This window comes from Emydura macquarii, unplaced genomic scaffold (genome assembly GCF_026122565.2).
Source record: "Emydura macquarii macquarii isolate MOO-44397 ecotype Brisbane River unplaced genomic scaffold, CSIRO-AGI_Emac_v2 contig_864, whole genome shotgun sequence".
In the NCBI taxonomy this organism is placed as follows: Eukaryota; Metazoa; Chordata; order Testudines; family Chelidae; genus Emydura; species Emydura macquarii.
Window position 1 is genome coordinate 5,932 of NW_027131001.1, and position 17,158 is coordinate 23,089.

At 65.7% G+C, this 17,158-nt stretch overlaps 1 protein-coding gene and 1 long non-coding RNA gene across 2 annotated transcripts in view; one reads left to right on the top strand and one right to left on the bottom strand.

Moving 5' to 3' along the window:
* Window positions 1–6,268: 6,268 nt before the first annotated feature.
* LOC137149859 (uncharacterized) lies at window positions 6,269–6,802 on the bottom strand. Its single transcript, XR_010918853.1, has 3 exons — window positions 6,710–6,802; window positions 6,458–6,535; window positions 6,269–6,374 (listed from the first exon to the last, which is right to left on the bottom strand). It is a non-coding gene; the product is annotated as an uncharacterized lncRNA (long non-coding RNA).
* A 1,438-nt stretch (window positions 6,803–8,240) lies between these two features.
* The window catches only part of LOC137149857 (carcinoembryonic antigen-related cell adhesion molecule 6-like), an 83,403-nt gene continuing 74,485 nt past the window's right edge, over window positions 8,241–17,158 (top strand). Inside the window, exons 1-4 of the mRNA XM_067543477.1 lie at window positions 8,241–8,387; window positions 8,894–9,253; window positions 16,265–16,540; window positions 16,701–16,948. Of these exons, the coding sequence (XP_067399578.1) occupies window positions 8,318–8,387; window positions 8,894–9,253; window positions 16,265–16,540; window positions 16,701–16,948 (954 nt within the window). The 5' untranslated portion in view covers window positions 8,241–8,317. The remainder of the gene's footprint in view (window positions 8,388–8,893; window positions 9,254–16,264; window positions 16,541–16,700; window positions 16,949–17,158) is intronic.

Genomic DNA, 17,158 nt, shown 5'->3' on the forward strand with positions numbered 1-17,158 from the left:
CGCGGTGCGGTCGTACCAGACTCTGCTTCCCCGGCCCTGGCTACATTCTCCCTGGCCAGGCCATGAGCTCAGTGAGTGTCTCCCGGAAGCTAGCACGTGCTGCACCCCCGATTCCCCCTCGGGAGAGACCTTTGCCGCCCATCGCCCCTCACCCAGCGCAGGGTCCCCTCCCCCTCCTCCAGCACAGAGACTGGAAGGGGCAGAGCCCCGTACATTCCTGGGGCACCTCCCGGTATGTGACCAGCAGGGGGGACAGGTACTTGTCCCAGTCCTGGGGCGCTGGCCATAAAAGTCCTTCAGCATCAACTGCAGGGTCCGTTAAACCCCCCCCCCCCCCCCCCGCCCGTGGGATGAGGGTGACGGGCCGAGGCCCAGGTGGGCCGGACCCACACGTCTGCCCCCGGCACTGAGCAGGGCTGGCATGGAATTGGAGCCTGGTCTGTGAGGAGCTCCCGGGAAATGCTCAGCAGGGACCTGCCACGGTGTCGGCCTCCGTAGGCGACAGAGCCACGGCCCGGGATAGCGAGTAGCAAAATCTACCCCCAGCGGGATGTATTTCTTCCCCAGCGGGGCCTTTGCTGACAGGCCCCACCATGTCCATCACCAGCTTCTGGAAAGGTTCCTCTGTGCTGGGTCCCCAGGGCTGCTTTACCTTGTCCCAGGCCTGTTCCTTCCTCCCCCGGCAGGTCACAGGAGCGGCCGTGCAGCCGGCCCACGTCAGAGATCCCGGCCAGTAACAGATCTGCAGCCTCTGCCTGGGGCGCTGGGTCCCCTGGTGCCCCCAGAGAGGGACATCGGGGGCCAGGTACAATAGCCTGCGGTGGCACTTCTGGGAGATCCCAGCTGTCTCCTGATCCCCCACGGTTCTACCTCCCGGGGGAGTCCATTCCCGGACAGGAGCCCTTCTCCCCAGGGATCTGCAAACAGCCCGGCTCCAGTGCCCCATTGGCGGCTGGGATCTCCTAGCAGGGGCAGGTCCCAGGCAGGTCACCCCCGGAGGCTTTCACCCGGCCCGGAATCTCCCGGGAGGCTTCGGGGGTCAGCTCAGACCGGAGCAGCAGAGCCTCCTCAACCCGCTCCTAGCCCTGCCCACCCACCCGTCCGTCCGTCCGTCTGTCTGAACAGCTCTATGGCTCTTGGCCCCAGGAAGGGGGTCAGGTGCCGCAGCCGATCTGCAGGGCCCCCAAGGCAAGTTACAACCTTCTCGCAGGCCGTGAGGTAGCACCTGTGTCCCTCCCCCCTCCACGGGGCAGCAAGTTAGCGTCTCTGTGCCCTGCGGAGCTGCCCCCCGGGGTCTCTCCCGCTGCCCACGGCCCCGCCTCTGCTCTCAGCCAGCTCCAGGTCCTGCCGCCTCTGCTTCTCCTTCTCCTTCCTCCCACGCTGCCTTTGCGTCTCTGCGGCTCTCGCTCTGTCATTGCTGGGTCCATCTGCAGCCCTCGCACACCAGGGAGGAGCTTGGCTAGGTACCTGTGGCCGGGGGAAACCATCCGCCCTCGATTGGTCTCTGCAATGATCACACACCTGGGTCCCATCACCGACATACAGGAGTCACATGGGGAAACTGAGGCACAAACACAGCATTTAGAGCAAACATTAGCAGCATCTCCACTTCGTCACACGAGACCTAGGTGGAGACCCCGGCCCTGCTTTGGGCCCCACCCTGGGGCTGGACAGAGCCGGGTTTGAGTCTCTGCAGCCCCCAGACTCGACATGTGCCCCAGGGCCGGTCACTGAGCTCTGGGGAGAACAGCCCAGCCCCATCCCCAGGGTGGGGATGGTCCTCAGGGGGCCCAGACGCTGGGTGATGGGTGCCAGGGGAGCAGCATGGGCGGACGGATGGACGGACAGACGGATGGAGCCCCTGGGCCGGGCGGTGACTGTTCCTGCCCTTTAATGTTCATCAGCGGAAGGTCCCCGGGGCAGTGGGGATGATGCCTTTCCCAGCATGCACCAGCCCCTCCCAGCATGCACCAGGGGATGGGGGACCATCACTTTTGCAACTCCTCGTGCACGTCTGGCTGTCAGGGCTGCAGCGTCTGGGTGGAAACGGGGACGATTCAGCCAGAGACGCCCCGAGGGAGAACTGGCCCCCCCCCGTGGGAACCGGCTCCCAAAATCCCCCCACGTGGCCCCAACAGCCCCCTCCCACCCCAAGGGGTCTACCCCTCCCCCACCTAGTGCTGTGACCCTCAGTTCCTCCCCTCAGCCCTGGGGCTCCTGCCTGGTCCCCCGGCGCACTCTCCCCCCACCCAGCTCTGGGATGTGATAAGTAGCCCCATTCTCAGCCATGGGGCTTGTGTGGGGCAGCTCCCCCTCCCCCACTGGGTGCAAACCTCCCTGAGGGGGGGGGAGGATACAGTCAAGGGGCCATTGCTCACTGAGTACATGGGGCAGGGGCAGGGGGCTCCTGGTCTGGTCCTGGGGAGACAGAGGCAAGAGTGTTGTTATCACCAGTCCCCAGAGACACCCCCACCCCTGCTGAGCCCAGGGGAAAGCACCATGGGAGAATCAGTGGGACCCAGAGTCTGGGTCACCCCCCACCAGGTTAACTCTGTCTGCCAGGTCCCATCCGGCAGCCAGCTGTGAGACGTGGCCAGGGAGGAGGGACGCAGGCAGCTGTTCCCACGTCACACCCGCAGCGAGTCACTGAATTTACCCACCTCCAGAAACCGGCCACTGCCGCAGGAAGCTGAGCCCAGCGAGACGCCCCCAGATCCGGGGCTGGACTGAGCTTCTCGGGCAAAGGGGGAAGGAGCTTTGAGTTCCTCGTAGCTCCCGGCCGTGCCAGCGTGAGCAGGGGCTGAAGGAGCTCTGCCCTGACAGCTGGCTGGGAGGGGACAGGCTGCAGGCCAGACTGTGTTTGCAGGCGCTGCCCCGCCCTGCCCGGGGGCTCAGCGGGACCCTGCTCTGCCCCGACGGGCCCTGGCCGGGCTCGGGTCACAAATCGCTCTGGTGCTGAATGCAGGGGAAGGAAATGTTGTTACCTAAATAACAAATGTCACAGGATCTTTTTAGGGGATAAGGCAACAAGCCGCATTTATTGTGAATACAGAAACTTAGTAAATAGTATTAAAGAAAAGAAAAGTATCAACACTGGAATAACATTAATATTGTGCTTTACTTAGAGAAATAGCATTAATAATAATGTAAACACTAGGAAAACAGCACTAACACTGTATCAATACTACAATTACAGAGACACATGTTTCAATTGATGCTTTCATTCACATTCACACAGACTGACAGGCACACACAGACAGAGACAGACAAACATACATGGGGATCTTCCAGATGTCATAGTTACCAGCTTCTTGGTGCTCATGATAGTCACTGGCCAGGTGACTAGAGCACGAGGCTGAGGAGCAAGGTTCTGCCGATGCGCATCGGTACTCCTGGCTGGTGTGATGTTGTAGACCCGAACCTCCAGTCTTCATCTTCTTGTCCCATTTTATAGGGAAAGGACCCCATGTCAGTCTGTGGGTTTTGCATTGTCATGCTGCAACTGCATTCTTGGTGTGATCCTCAATCACCCACATTGTTGCAAGCCTGATCAGATTTTGTCCTTTGAAATGGGCTGGCTCCAAAGTTATCAGGGTGGACTCCTCTTCAGCCATTTGATCATCTTCGCTCCTTTCTTCTTCCCTCAAGCATTTTAGGTGAGGCTGGTGTTTTCTTCATGTCTGTTTCGATATCCCTTACTCAGACCAATTGTTCAATAACTCTCTCTGTCTACACCCACCTCCATTGCTCAGCCATTCACAGGTCAGTCACTCAGGGACAACTCCTAGCTGAAGAACTTACCGGTACATATTATTTTTAAAGCAAACCTTATTTCATTTTTGAAAGTGTCTTTTACAATTGAAAGTAGATATACAAATATATTGGAAACAGGTAAAATTAACAGATAAACTGGCCAGTGGACATAGTACAGACATTTACAAATTATCTTAAAATTATACCAAGTGCAGACAGACTTGAATTAACATTTCAAAGGGTAGAACAGTAAGAGTCAGTTTGAGGTTTTAGCTTTTGATTCAGACTGATGTGCCTTTTGGTAGGAAGCGGGGGGGGGGTGTTTGTGGCTCTGTTCTTACATATATTTCAAAAACAAGATTTTGGCCAACAACGTCACCCCCTTATTGTCTGCGCAAGGGGAGCAGAGCTGAGCTGACCTGTCCTGGTCGAAGGGTGGCTCTTGTCTGCACTGAACTGTGTCAGCAGGGGACTGGGGTGCAGACCCCGGCGAGAGGGAGCGGGGTGGGGACAGGTGTCCCTGCCGGAGGGTGACCGGCCCCTCCCCGCTGGCAAAGACAGAGCCAATGAAGGCATCTTTTGTTCTGTTAAGTGACACGAGCTGGAATCAGAAGAGAAGAGTGAGGGGGGATTTGGTAGCAGCCTGCGACTACCTGAAAGGGGTTCCAGGGAGGATGGTGGCAGACAACAGAACTAGGAGCAATGGGGCAGGTCTAGGTTGGTTATTAGGAAAAGGTTTTTCCCTAGGCGGGGGTGAAGCACTGGGATGGGTTACTAGGGAGCTGGTGGAATCTCCAGGTTTTTAAGCTGTGGCTTGACACAGCCCTGGCTAGGATGATTTAGGTGAAGTTAGTCTTGTTCTATGATGCTATGATTCACTTGCTGGGGAAGCGTTTTCTGCCCAGCTCCAGCCACCAGGTCCCCCCGAGGAGCGGCCAGTCACTGAGAGCCGGGGGCAGCCGCCAGGCACTGACCCCAGAGAAGCAGGTGGCAGCAGGCGGCGTTGGTGACGCTGGCAGAGTGGCCGGCAGAGCCAGGAACGGCCGGCGAAGTGGCTGGACAGCAGAGCCAGCAAAGGGCATTTCCCCGCCCCCACCCAGGGCAGGCAGTGACCTGTGCAGCTCCCCTCTGAGCGCTGGCTCTGCGCTGACTGAGGGCACCTGTGACGGGGGGCTGGGCGGGGGGGTCACATTAAAGGAACTTCTGGTTACTGCAGTTCAGACCCTGAGGCCAGTGGAAACGGCCCCATGTGTTCCGGGAGGGGGTTTTCCTCGTGGTTCACGCGTGTGGGTCCTGCTCCGGCGTTTCCCGCGGTACGGCCGGGTCACTGTCCCGTGTATTAACGTCTCTGTCCCACGCTCAGTCTCTGCAGGCGAGCGGGGCAGCGCGGCCTCTCGCAGCGCCCAGGGGTGGCTGTGACTGTCCCGGGTGCTGGGTCGGGCTGGAGCTGGTTTTGGGTCTATTGTCGACAGGCCCTAGATACTGAACCTGGCCTTGCTGCTGTGACCCCGACTGGCAGAGGTAGACACAAGGTATCACCCAGGTCCCCTCCAGCCCCATCACCCCCGGCTCACAGCCTCTGACCTCTGTACGGTCACCCCCTTTGGCCCTTCCTGTGCAAACCCTCTGCTGGGAGTGGGGTACCTCCTCCTGCCCCCACTGGCCCCCAGCTCCACCACTCCGTCATCGGGGCACCCAGGCTGCCTCTTCCTGCTCGCACCCATGGCTGGCTACGGGTGCTGACCCCAACTGCCATCACTAGGTTTCAGAGTTAACGCTCTCAGGCGTGAGTGACAGTTGCTCCCCCCACTCCCCACGTGCTGTTGGGAGCAGGGGGAAGGGTTGAGGCAGCCCCCGGAGGGAGGCGTCACTGGGCGATTTTGCCCCTGACAGTGGGTTCAGAGGTGGGGGGGAAGGAGCCGCACACGGACACAAGTCAGGAGCATCCCCTCGACCAGGGTTTTATTGAGGGGGCGACGGCGAGATGCCCCCGCTGGCTCTGCTCAGTGCCCCATGGACCCAAGGCAGGGCAGCTAGAGGGGCAGCAGCAGCCTCTTCGCCAGGCCCTGCTGCCGGCACCGGGTCGGGAACTCGCGGCACCGCTGCTGTCTGCGCCTGTGCTGCTGGCGCCCTCGGCCCCTGCCCTGGGGGTGACGCCCTGCGGGAGAGACGGGGGGTGTTAGCAGGAGTGTCTCGTACCCCCCGCTAGAGCCCAGACCCCCTCAGTGCCAGACCCCAATCCCTGCCCCCTCCCCCTCTGTGCCAGCCCCTAATCCCTGCACCCGTCCCCACCCCCTTCTCTGCACCCCGCTACCAGCCCCCCTCCCTCCCTCAGCCTCAGCCCCAGTCCCTGCCCAGCCTCCATCCCAACCCCCATCCTTGCCCCTGTGACCAGACCCCAGCCCCTGTCCCCTTCCCCCCGTTCTCTGAGGCCGGTTCTCTGCCTCTGTCCCCCTAGCCCCGAATCCCTGGCCCCGCCCCCGCCCCGTCCCCCAGACGCTGGGAGCTGCTCTCACCCCTGCCCTGTCCGTGGGGGGCAACGCCGTTGCAGGGGCACAGCCCTTTGTGTCTGGCCCCGGCCCCGAGGTCTCCTCCGAGCTGGCGCCGTGACCCCGACCGGCCTGAAATGACAGGAGACGTCACCGGGTGCGGGGGGTGTACGGCACCTCCCCACCCCTTCACCCCGGCTGGCCGGGACACTGACCTGGGCACTCGCAGACGCCTGCTCCGGTCCCCTGCCCGCGGGCTGGGCTCGGCTCCCCCTCCGTGCCGGGTCCCCCACCTGCACCCACAGGAGAAAGGAAGCTAAACGCTACCAGCGCTGAGACGCGGCCCCTCTGGGCTGAGCACAGGGGCTGCTCACACAAGGATCCCTCACGAGTGCTGAGATGCAGCTGGCTCTGGGGTGGGGCACAGCCTGGGTATTGGCTACACTGGGCCCCCCATCTCTTCTCACCTGGCACATGGGGCCAGCCGGGGGCCATGCCTACAGACAGCAGCAGCAGGAAGAGACGCGGGAGTTGCTCCATTTGGGCTGCGCTGTCTGGGGGTTGCCGCAGCCTTTATACCCGGCAGCTGCCGTCCCGGTGCCTGTCACCCTGACGACTCTGCCAGGAACAGAGCAGAAAGGATTAGTGCAGAGCGGTTACGGCTGGGCTGACGCCCAGAGCCTGCAGTGCCCCAGGGCTTCCCCATTCCAGAGCCGTCCAGCCAGCCCGGGCACCCCCAGCGAGGTGGAATGACACCGAGAGCCGGGATAGAACCCAGGAGTCCTGGCCCCAGACCGGCCATTGCTCTAACCACTAGACCCCTTTCCCTTCCCAGGGCCAGGAGAGAACCCAGGAGACCCAGTTCCCCAGGAGCTGCACTGGGGGACACAGGGCCAGCTCTGGGGTGAGGGGGCACCCTGACCCCAGGATCCGGGGGTCCCCCCCGTCCAGATGAGGCAGGAGGGGCACAGCAGGACTCCCACGCCCTGGGTGCTGCCACCCCCCAAGTCCCCATCCCCCGCTGACCCCTGGGTGGCGCTGTGGGGCTGTGAGCTCCGGGTGCCCCATAGCAGCAGCAGGTTCGGGGGTTCCCAGGCCAGGGCTCAGCTGTGCTCTCTGGGGGGCAGGGCGCAGGGTCAGGGGCGCAGCCAGAATAACCCTCCGAGGGATCCCGGGGCAGAACCCGCCCCCGCTGGCGCAGGCTGCCCGGCTCGTCGGGGGGGAGGGGGCAGGGGGCGCGGGAGGGAGGAGCAGGGGGTCCCGTGTGAGGGGGGCAGGGGGCCCCGAGAGGCTGTGGGGCCAAGGGGATACTGGCGGGCTGAGGGGAGCTGGGGCTGGATCCTGTTTGGATCAGGTGAGATCAGGGCAGCGATGACACACGCGGGGGCGGGGGAGCAGCGCAGGGGAATCGCAATGGGAGGAACCCCCCTTTCCCTGGAAACAAACCCAGGGCCAGAGTCCGGGGGGGCGGGGGAGATTCTGACCCCCCCCCCGCACAGGGCCCCTCCCCTCTGACAGCTCCGTGCCCGCCTGTGACCCACGCACGGAACCGGCCGGGCCAGTCTGGGTCGGGGCAGCCTCTGGCGTCGCCTGGGTCTGGGGCTGTCAATACCCAGCCCGGACACGCGTGTCACGGAGACCGAGAGACCCCAGCCCGGATCGGGACCACTGTGCCCGGCGCTGCACAGACCCGGCCGGGCGAGTGTGTCCCTGCGAGCTGCCCCCGGTGCCGACACAGCCGGGCTGAGTGTGCCGAGCTGCCGGCCGGACCCGGCGTGTTTTGCGCTGGTGCAGGTGCCCGGCCCAGCCACAGCCCATGTGCCGCCCCGAGGTATCCCGGTGCCAGGTCGCTCCCAGGGGGCGGGGGAGGGATCCCAGCCCGAGGGCGGCAGGCTCGGAGTTAGCCCGGCCCCGGGGAGGGGGACCTGAGCTGTCTAGTCCCCGCCCCGCCCGCCCCGCGGCTCAGAGCCCGGCCGCGGGCACAGCCGCTCCCGCGAGAACCCAGGCGTCCGGCCGGCCCCGCGCCGGGCTCTGTGCAAGGCACCGCATCAGCGACCCCCGGGCGGGGAAGGGCCATGGGGCGCCTGCCCGGGAGCTGGGACCCCTCCGCGTGGGGCGGCCCCTGGGTGGGGCTGCTGCTGGCAGGTGAGAGGGGGGTCAGGGGGGCTCGGCAGCTGTGGGGCAGAGGGCGGGGTCACCCTCGGGGGTGTTAGTCCCAGGGTGGGTCCCCTGCACCCCCAGGGGTGCCCGTCCGCCTGGCCCCCATATTCACGGAGCCATCGACAGCCCCTCCCCCGCCCCGCTCTGCGATGGGGCAGCGACAGGCAGAGCTGGGCCCCGAGACCCGCACCCGGCACCGACGCGCCCAGACCCGCTGCACACACCTGCTGGGCTCCCTTGGAGGACGATGCTGTCGCCATTGCGGCGTCGTTGCCTCCGTGTCCCTGGCGCAGACCCAGCCTGGGGGTCCCGTTCCCAGGCGCCGGGCAGGTCCCCCCAGGCGGTGCCGAGCTCTGGGAGGCCGGGCCTGGACCGGCCCAGGTCTGCCCCGTGCCCCACGGCTGGTGGGTCTCCCCTGGCAGGGCGGTCGCTGGTCGTGTCCCCCCAGACCCCACTGACCCGCCACGCTCCGGCCTCTGCTTCCCCCGCAGCCTCCGTCCTGAGCTCCTGCCTCCAGCCGGCGCCGGCCCAGCCCATCCTCATCACCCCGCCGAGCCCCGCGGTGGGGGGGGACGTCAGCCTGGCCCCGCAGCCGCCTGCACAGAACGTGTTGCTCTGCAAGTGGTTCCGATCCGCGATCATAACTGATGACAACAGACGGATTTTCACTTACATCCCAAACCCCCCCGCACAGAGCAACGGCCCGGCCCACACGGGGCGGGAGACAGCGGGGCCCGGCTGCGCCCTGAACATCGCGGGGTTAACGCTCAGCGACACCGGGAACTACACGGTGCAGATGGATCTGAACAATGGTCCTTCCAGCATCATCACAGTGGGTCTGCGCGTCTACGGTAAGTGTCACCCCCGGGAGCTGCGCTGACCCTGGGCCAGGCCCCCCCCCCCCCACACTCTATCTCTGCCTCAGCGATGGGGCTCTGGGCGTCTCCCCTGGCGCTGGGGAGGGAAACGTCTGGTGTTGGGGGGCTGTGGGGGAAGGGTTGCTCAGGGCAGAGGAGAAGGGTCCGGGGTGGGGGTGGGGAGGGAGCCGGGTGTCTGAGCAGGAGCTGAGCCACAGACCCTCCCCCCTCATGTGCAGTCCCTGCGTCTGTGACAGTTGCTTGGGGATGCTGGGATATTGGGGGGGGGGCAGATTCTCCCCTTCTCCCTCTCTCGGATGCTCCCCCAGCCCCATCCGTGCCTGTCGCTGGTGGGAAGCCAGGGGCTGGGATCAGTTTGTGTCTGGATTTCCAGGGGTGCGCGGGGCTGTTTGTATTTTCTCCCCCCCGGTAACTGGTGGCAGAGGGAGCCCTGCTGCTGGGGCTGACGGGGACCCTGGAGCTCTGGGGGGGCCAGGCCGCCCCATCCCTGACTCAGCCCATGGGGCCCGGTCCCGGGGCAGTGGCGGCAGAAGGAAGTTGAGTCTCTGCACCCGGCCCAGCCACCTTTGGGGGGGCAAAGGGGGCGAAGGCTCTCGCATGTCCCTGTGTGGATCACGAGATGGTGCGAGGGTGGCTGGACTCCTCGTGCCGGCTGCCGGAGGGGGGAGGGCCCTGCCCCCGCTAGCCCCCCCGTGTGCCCACAGAGGAGCTGGCGCTGCCCGAGGTGGGGTGCACAGCCCCTGCCCGGGGGAGGTCACTGACCACGTAGCTCTCGTCTGCGTGACCCCGGCACCGGCGCCCTCCGCTGGCTGAGGCCGGGCAGCCCCTTGGCTGGGCGAGTGCCTGGTGCTGAGCCGGGATAACCGCCCCCTCCCCCGGCCAGCGTCGCCCGCAGTGACACCGGGCCTGGTCGTGCGACGCCTCCAGCCGGGTCAGCACCAGCACCAGCCGCCTCGCCTTCCTCCTCCTGCTCTGTGAGTATCCCCGGCTGCGCCTCCGCCTCCCGGCTCCCTGCTCTGTCGGGCCCCTCACCGGGGCCTCTGGGCTCCAGCCTCCTCCGGCCGGGTCTGCTTTCTTCTGTGTGACCCCGGCCATCTCTCCGCGCCGCCTGCCTGGGGGGAACCGCTCTGCGCCCTCTGCCCTCGACTGCCCCCTTCTTATCTCTGCCCATCCATCGCCCCTGGGCCCTGCCTGGCTGGGAACCTGCCGAGAAACTGGGGCTTCATCTTCTTGTGCTGTGGGAGCCCGGACTCCTGGGTTCAATTCCCAGCTCTGCCGCTGGCTCCCTGGGTGCCCTGGGCCAGTCCCTGCCCCTCTCCTAGCCCGGTTCCCAGGGTAACGTGGAGGCTGATCCTGCCTTCGGCTGTTTGCACTGGGAGCTCTTCAGGGCAGGGACCATCTCAGCGTGTCTGTGCAGTGCCTGGTGCGACGGTTCCGGCTCTGGTCGGGGTCTGTGCCGTGCCATGGGGCAAATCCACCCTGGAGTAGGGCAGCTTGACCCCTGGCTCTAGCGTCTCCCCAGGGCGGTTCCCAGGCCCAGGCCATGCAGCCCAGCCGAGCACCCAACCCACAGGCATCTGGCTGGAGCTGACAGCCCCTCCCTGCCCCCAGAGCTCCCAGCCCGACCCCTGGCCCGAACACCTGTTCTCCTCAGAGCGGCTGGCCCGATGCCGGGGGGCGGGCCCTGACGGGCAGAGTCTGGGCTGGGATCCGGGGGAGGGGGGATGGGAAGAGCTGGGGGATCTTCCTGTGGGGGGGGCGGTCCTTGCACTGCAGCAGAGACGCACCAGCTGTGCAGGGTGTTTGCCCCCCTCCCCCTTCCTCTCCCATTTACCTGGCGGGGGTCAGGCGGGTTCCTGGTGGCACCGGGGGAAGGGCGGCTGGCCAGTTCCCCTGCTCCCAGCTGACATTTCCTGCCATAGCGTCACCCTGGAGTGGGGGGCAGCTGGGTCCTCGGTGCCTGGCTAGACACACCCTGGGGCCAGGCTGTGACAGGGAGAGGCCCCCAGTGAGACACCCTATGGGGGGTGGCACTGCCAGCCCACAGCGTCTCTAAGCCACCCTCAGATCACACCGGGGAACCGTCTCCTCCATGTCCCGTGCCCCCCACCCTGGTACCCGGGAGCTGTGAGCCCCTCCCTCTGTGAGCCCTGGTATCGACTCCCCAGCGGGCCCAGGCCTGGGAAACTGGAGATTTGGTCTCCCCGTTGATAGGAAAGTCCCTGGAGAAGCAAGCGAGGGGTTAATGGGTAACTTCCTGGGGGAAGCAGGAGCTCAGGGCAGTTGCTGCCTCCTGGGCGGAGAATCTCTGCCCGGCAGTGCCCCTGGTGGGTGGAGGGGCCTGGAGAGCCGGGCAGGACAGCGGGTGGCTTATAACCCCTAGAACAGCTCCTGCGGCCGCTCTTTGCACCCTGCGTGTGCCTGTTCCCCTGAGCCCCTCCCCACACACGCCATTTGCCAGGAACCTGCGGACAAAGCGGATCTGGTTTGGAGGTAACAGGCAGGCTGTGACCGGTCAGTAAATCATTAACAGACTCTGCGTTTGAGCCGGCAGGGGCCATTCCACCGCCTAGTCTGGCTTCCTGCACAGGCCAGGCCAGACACTCCCCAGTTACCCCAGGGCCGACCCCGGAACTTGCACTGGGGGAAGCATCTTCCAGAGAGGCCCCAGCCTGGATCCGCGCTGGAGAGTCCAGCCCAGCCCTCGGGAGCTCAGCCCAGTGGCCAGTGGCCCTCGCTGGGACCAGTCTGGGCCTTTCCCAGCTGGGCCGTGTCTGCCTTCGATGTCCAGCCGTCCCGTGTCCGGCCTTTGTGCGCTAGACGGGAGCTCTCCCGCGCCTGGTGCGTTCTCCCCACGCAGGTGCTGCTGCGCTGTTCTCAGCCCCCCCCGGCTCTGACACGCCGCACACGTCCAGCTCTGCCGGTCACTCCGGCAAGGCATTTCCTGCAGCCCTTCTGTGGCCCTTCTCTGCCCCCGGATTTAATGCCCAGGAATCAGTCGTCACAGAGAGTCCCACAGCTCAGCCGGGGGCTTCTCAGCACCTGCCCCAGCTTCTAGCGACGGGCCTGGAACATCCTCACACCCGCTGCTGTGTCTGATCCACCCTTGAGCATCTCCCGGCTCAGCCTGGCTCAGCCATTGACCCCGGATCTTCCTGCAGAGCGGAGCTGGGCTGTGCACACCGGTCCCTTTCCGGCTGGGTCCTGCAGGAGGCCGGGTCCCCGCACCCCAGGGCAGCCCTGTCCTCTGACGCCAGCTCTGGCTATTTGGCGTCGGGTGCGTGGGGCTCTCCCTGCCCTGTCGAGGTGCGTGACCGGCTCGTGTTTGCTCCACACGGGCCTGACCCCCGTGATCAGCCCGGCCCAGCAGCTCTACGCTGCCGGCTCTGACCTGACCGGGGCGCGTGGTGTCACAGTGGGATGCAGACCCAGGCAGAGGGGTCGTCGTCCGCGCTCCTGCTCCTCCGTCCCTGTGACCCACTCGGGCGCGTAGACCTGCAGAGCCCACAACGGCTCACGCACGGCTACTGCGGCGCCAGGCTGGAGAGCCTGGGGCTGGGTGAGCAGCCGGGCACCGCGCCCCACGCCCGCCTCTGTCTTGGCACGTGCAGCACCGTGGCTCCGTCAGTCTGTCCAGCTGGTGTCCCAGCTGCCCCGTGTCTGTCCTGTCTCCAGCCGGGCTCCTGCCTGCCTGGGACGTCCCCTGTCACCCCTGCCCCGACCCAAGGCTCAGCGTCGTTCCTGCCCCCTGGGTGCCGCGTCCCTCCAGCCAGGGCTCTGGGGCTGCGCTGGATTCTCCGCTCAGGCTCTGTTCTCCGGGGGACGCTCCCGTCTGTCTCCAGTCTGGACCCAGCACTGCTCTGCCGCCTGCCACTCCGGTACCTGCCCCCCAGTCCTTGCTGCCCTCTGCTGATATTTGCCGTTTCGTTCCTTGGGCGAGTATCTGCAGCTCAGCTCTGCCCTGGCATCGCAGCCGCCCCACCCCCGGCACCGCCAGCTCCCAGCTGGGGAGGGTGTCATGGAGCCACCGGCCCTGTGCTGCGCCTCCAGCTCCAGGACAGCCCCTCGGGGACCCTTCGACGTGCCGGACCCCAGGGGTCCCCTTGTCCCGCTGGCTGGCCCGGCTCACAGCTGTGAGTGCCAGTCTCAGGTCAGACTGTCAGAAAACAGGGCACAGGACGCGCTGTTGGTTTGGTCTGTCACTAGATTTCACCCAGCCAGGAACCGATGGGACGCCTGGATCACTGCGCCCGGCTTACGGAGGAGCCGCAGAAATGCCCCTCGGCTCTGCAGCCAGTCTCCGGTAACACACGGTACAGGGCAGCCAGCGTTTGTCAGTCCAAACGGCAGCAGCGATGGCCCAGCTGCTAGTTTCCCATCAGTCTCCCAGGGTTGCCCAAAATGGTTCTGGCGCCTCTGTCCTTTCGCTCACAATCCCCCGGTCAGAATCCATCCGTGCAGAGACGCAGGGTCATTCCCTCCAACCCGGGTGTGTAGATCTGGTTCCCAGCAGAGGAGCTGACAGGCAGCGTCACCCCAGGGCTGGGCTGGGCTGAGTAGCCAACGCAGACGGGCTGGGAATTTCCTTTGTGGCTTCCCGGCCCTTGCTTTGAAGTTCCCCTGCTGCTCCCTCCACAGCTCTGAGGGCCAGTCCCGGGTGATGGGCAAAGGTCCTGTAAATACACGTGAGCGTCACAAACATCCTGCACTGGGGCTCAGGCACGTTTACACACCCGTCAGTTCACACCTGGACGCTCACACACCTGTCGAGCTGGGGCCGGTTCAGCACAGGGTGTACCTAACGCAGACCAGCGCGTTACAGACCAGGGGAGATAATCCACACCGACGGGTGCACGGTGTGAACGCCCCATGAGCTGTGCCGCTCCTGCCACCCTCGCACCCGGTGACTTGCCTGCGGCTTTAGCCCGAGCTGCTGCGTCTGCTTAGCCAGCGTCACACCCTCGTCCCTGCCTCTGAGACAGAGCCCCTGGGCTCCAGCCCCTGCCTCACCCGGGAGCTCCGCCTGGCCCGGCCAGGGGAGCTGGGCTCCTGGGAGCCTTGTGCCCACCGCAGGGATTGACGCCCTCGGCCCGGGCTGGCAGGGACGCTGGGCAGCGTTGGCACAGCAGTCGGGTATGTCGGTCCCCGGCAGCAGCCTGGAGAGCCCAGCGCTCTGTGCGGAGACCAGACGGTCAGCGCAGAGTCCGGCCCGGTCAGCCAGAGCCCGGCCAAGCTGCCGCCCCCCGGCCAGGCTCCCCTGGGCTTGGTCTGCAGACCAACTTCCGTCCTGTGCCCCTGAATGACGCAGACACCCACCTACCCCAGTGCAGACAGCGCTACCGCGGGCAGGGCTTCTCCATCAGCACCCACCGCCTCTTGGGCCGGGGATCCTCCGCCGGCAGGAGAAGCTCTCCCCTCGGACAGGAGGCGTCTGCACGGAGCCTGCAGCGGTTAGTGTAGACAAGCCCCCAGCCAGCTCCCAGGCGAGTCGCCCCCACCTGTCTGCAGTGCGGGTCAGACCCCGGCTGTCCAGCCACTGCCCGCACCAATCCCCTCCCCGTGCGGGCTCTGCTACTTCACTGTCTGCAGCCACGTCCCTCTGCGCTCGGAGCTGTGCAGGGCCCAGCCCCACCCCGTGGCCTCTGTCCTGCAGGGGCTGCTCCAGCCACGCCACAGCTGGGCCAGACGCAGCCTGTCGGCTTCCAAGCGACGCCCGACCCCTGCTATCAGCGCGTTGTGTGCCTGCTCTCTGCCCGTCTCACCCTCCTGGCTCTGTTCTGCCTGCGCTGCACCTGCCCCATGGCCTCCGTCCTCTGTGGGCCCCTATTGCGCCCCACTGCAGCTCCGACAGCGACTCCCTGCCCTGCTCGCCCAGCGCCTCGGGCTAGTTCCCTCTTGGCCGGGCTAGTGGCCATGGCACTGCTGGGGTGGGGGGGTCTGTGCCAGCATCGGCCTCCGGGATGGCTCCAGGCCCCAGCCCCAGCCCAGGTCCATGTCCCCACCTGAGACCTGGGGCCCTGCTGGCCCGGGCAGAGTCTCCTGGGGGGTGAGGGGCCGTCTGTCTGAGCCACTGTTTCCTCCTTTGCTCTGTTGATTCTCTCCTGGGATTTACCGGTTCCCCCTTCCCCCATCCACATGCACCAGCAGGGTGGGGGGGGGAGCTCGGAGTGCACAGGGTGACGGGGGCCCTGAGGGAACAGACTGGGGGGACGATCCTGCCCCAGCGAGGGGGGCACAGATTGGCCGGGTGTCCTTGGACCTGCTGCTGGGCTCCGGACGCCCCCTCCCCCGTCGGACTCTCGTGGGACATGGGCAGACCCAGGGTGTCTGGGGCTGTGGGGCCCTTGTTGAGCTCTGGGGCTGAGCAGGAATGGGGGACGGAGCTAGGCCAGCGTGTGACCCCCCCCCACTGGGTCCCCCTGATCTCCCCGGGTCAGTGAGAGCAGCTCTGGCAGGCTGCCCATGGTGCCACCACCGCCCCACGGCCCGGTTCTGGGACGGCAGCTCCGTCGGGTCGGGGGGGGGGGGGCAAGGACCCAGCACAGGGCCGTGCCCATGGGGCAATGCTGGCAGCACCAAGCGCCTTGTGGGGTCGTGACCCTCCTGTCAGCCACAAACCATCATGGGCTCAGCTTGAGAATCCTGCTGTGGGTGCAGAGCCGGCGCCTCGTCTCCCTTCGAACCACAGCCGAGAGTGTCCCGAACATCACGGGACTCTGGGAGCCAGAGTCTTGGGGAGGCACCAATAATTGTGACTCGACGCCGCGGAGAGGGACCCTCTGCCGGAGCCCAGAAGGCGACGCCCGTCTCGGCAGCTCTGAGGTGCACAGGGCGAAGGAGCCTTCCCACAGCACCGCAGGAGACTGGCCTGGGACCTTCCCACAATGCCATGGGGCGGCGACACCAGGACCTTCCCCCAGCCCGGACGGACGGACAGACAGAGGGGCAGGACACACGGTAACGCTCTCTCCGTTCCCCGCACAGAAATGCTGACCCAGCCCACGGTGACGCCCAACCAAACCCAGGTGCTGGAGAACGGGACCTTCACCCTGACGTGTAACAGCTCCCCCAGCGCCGACACCCTGCTCTGGCTCCGGGACGGGTCGCACCTCGTGACTGATCAGCGGCTGGAGCTGTCCCCCGACAACCGGACCCTCACGGTGCTGAACGTCAGCCGGGGCGATGCTGGCGCCTACCAGTGTGAGGTCAGGAACCCCGTCAGCACCAACCGCAGCGAGCCCAGCACCGTGACGGTGGCCTGTGAGTAACAGTAGCCCCGTCCCCCGGCTGTGCTGCCCCAGCCCTGCCGGCATCGCCCAGCTGCGGAGATGCAGCCACCTCTGGTGTGTGGCGCGGGGGCTATTTACATGGGGATCCCTCACTGGCGTCCTCCCTCCTCTGATGCCCTCCTTCTCTGTAGATGGGCCGGGCTCTGCCAGGATAGACCCGCAGGGACCCATCACCCACGCCCTGGGGTCCCCTCTGACCCTGACGTGCGTCTCTGACTCTGTCCCGCCCTCGCGCTATCGCTGGTTTCACAACGGCACCGACGCTAACGAGACCCAGAGCAGCTGGACCTTTAGCCTCACAAGCTGGGCTCAGCAGGGCACGTTCGCATGCCAGGCCCACAACCCCGACACCAACCTCACTGCGCGGGCGTCTGTCGCCGTGCGGGTCGTAGGTGAGTCCCTGGGGCTGAACCCAGCGCGGCCCCCCTGTCCGGCACCTTAAAACCCCCTCCCGGGGGGGGGGGGTGGAGCTTGGGCTGGGTTGGGGAACGGGAGGGAGCCGGGCCGTAGGCTGCCAGTGACTCTCGGGGGACCCTTGGGCCATGGTGTGTCTCTGTACATGGTCCCTCCCTCTCCTGCTCAGCCCTGC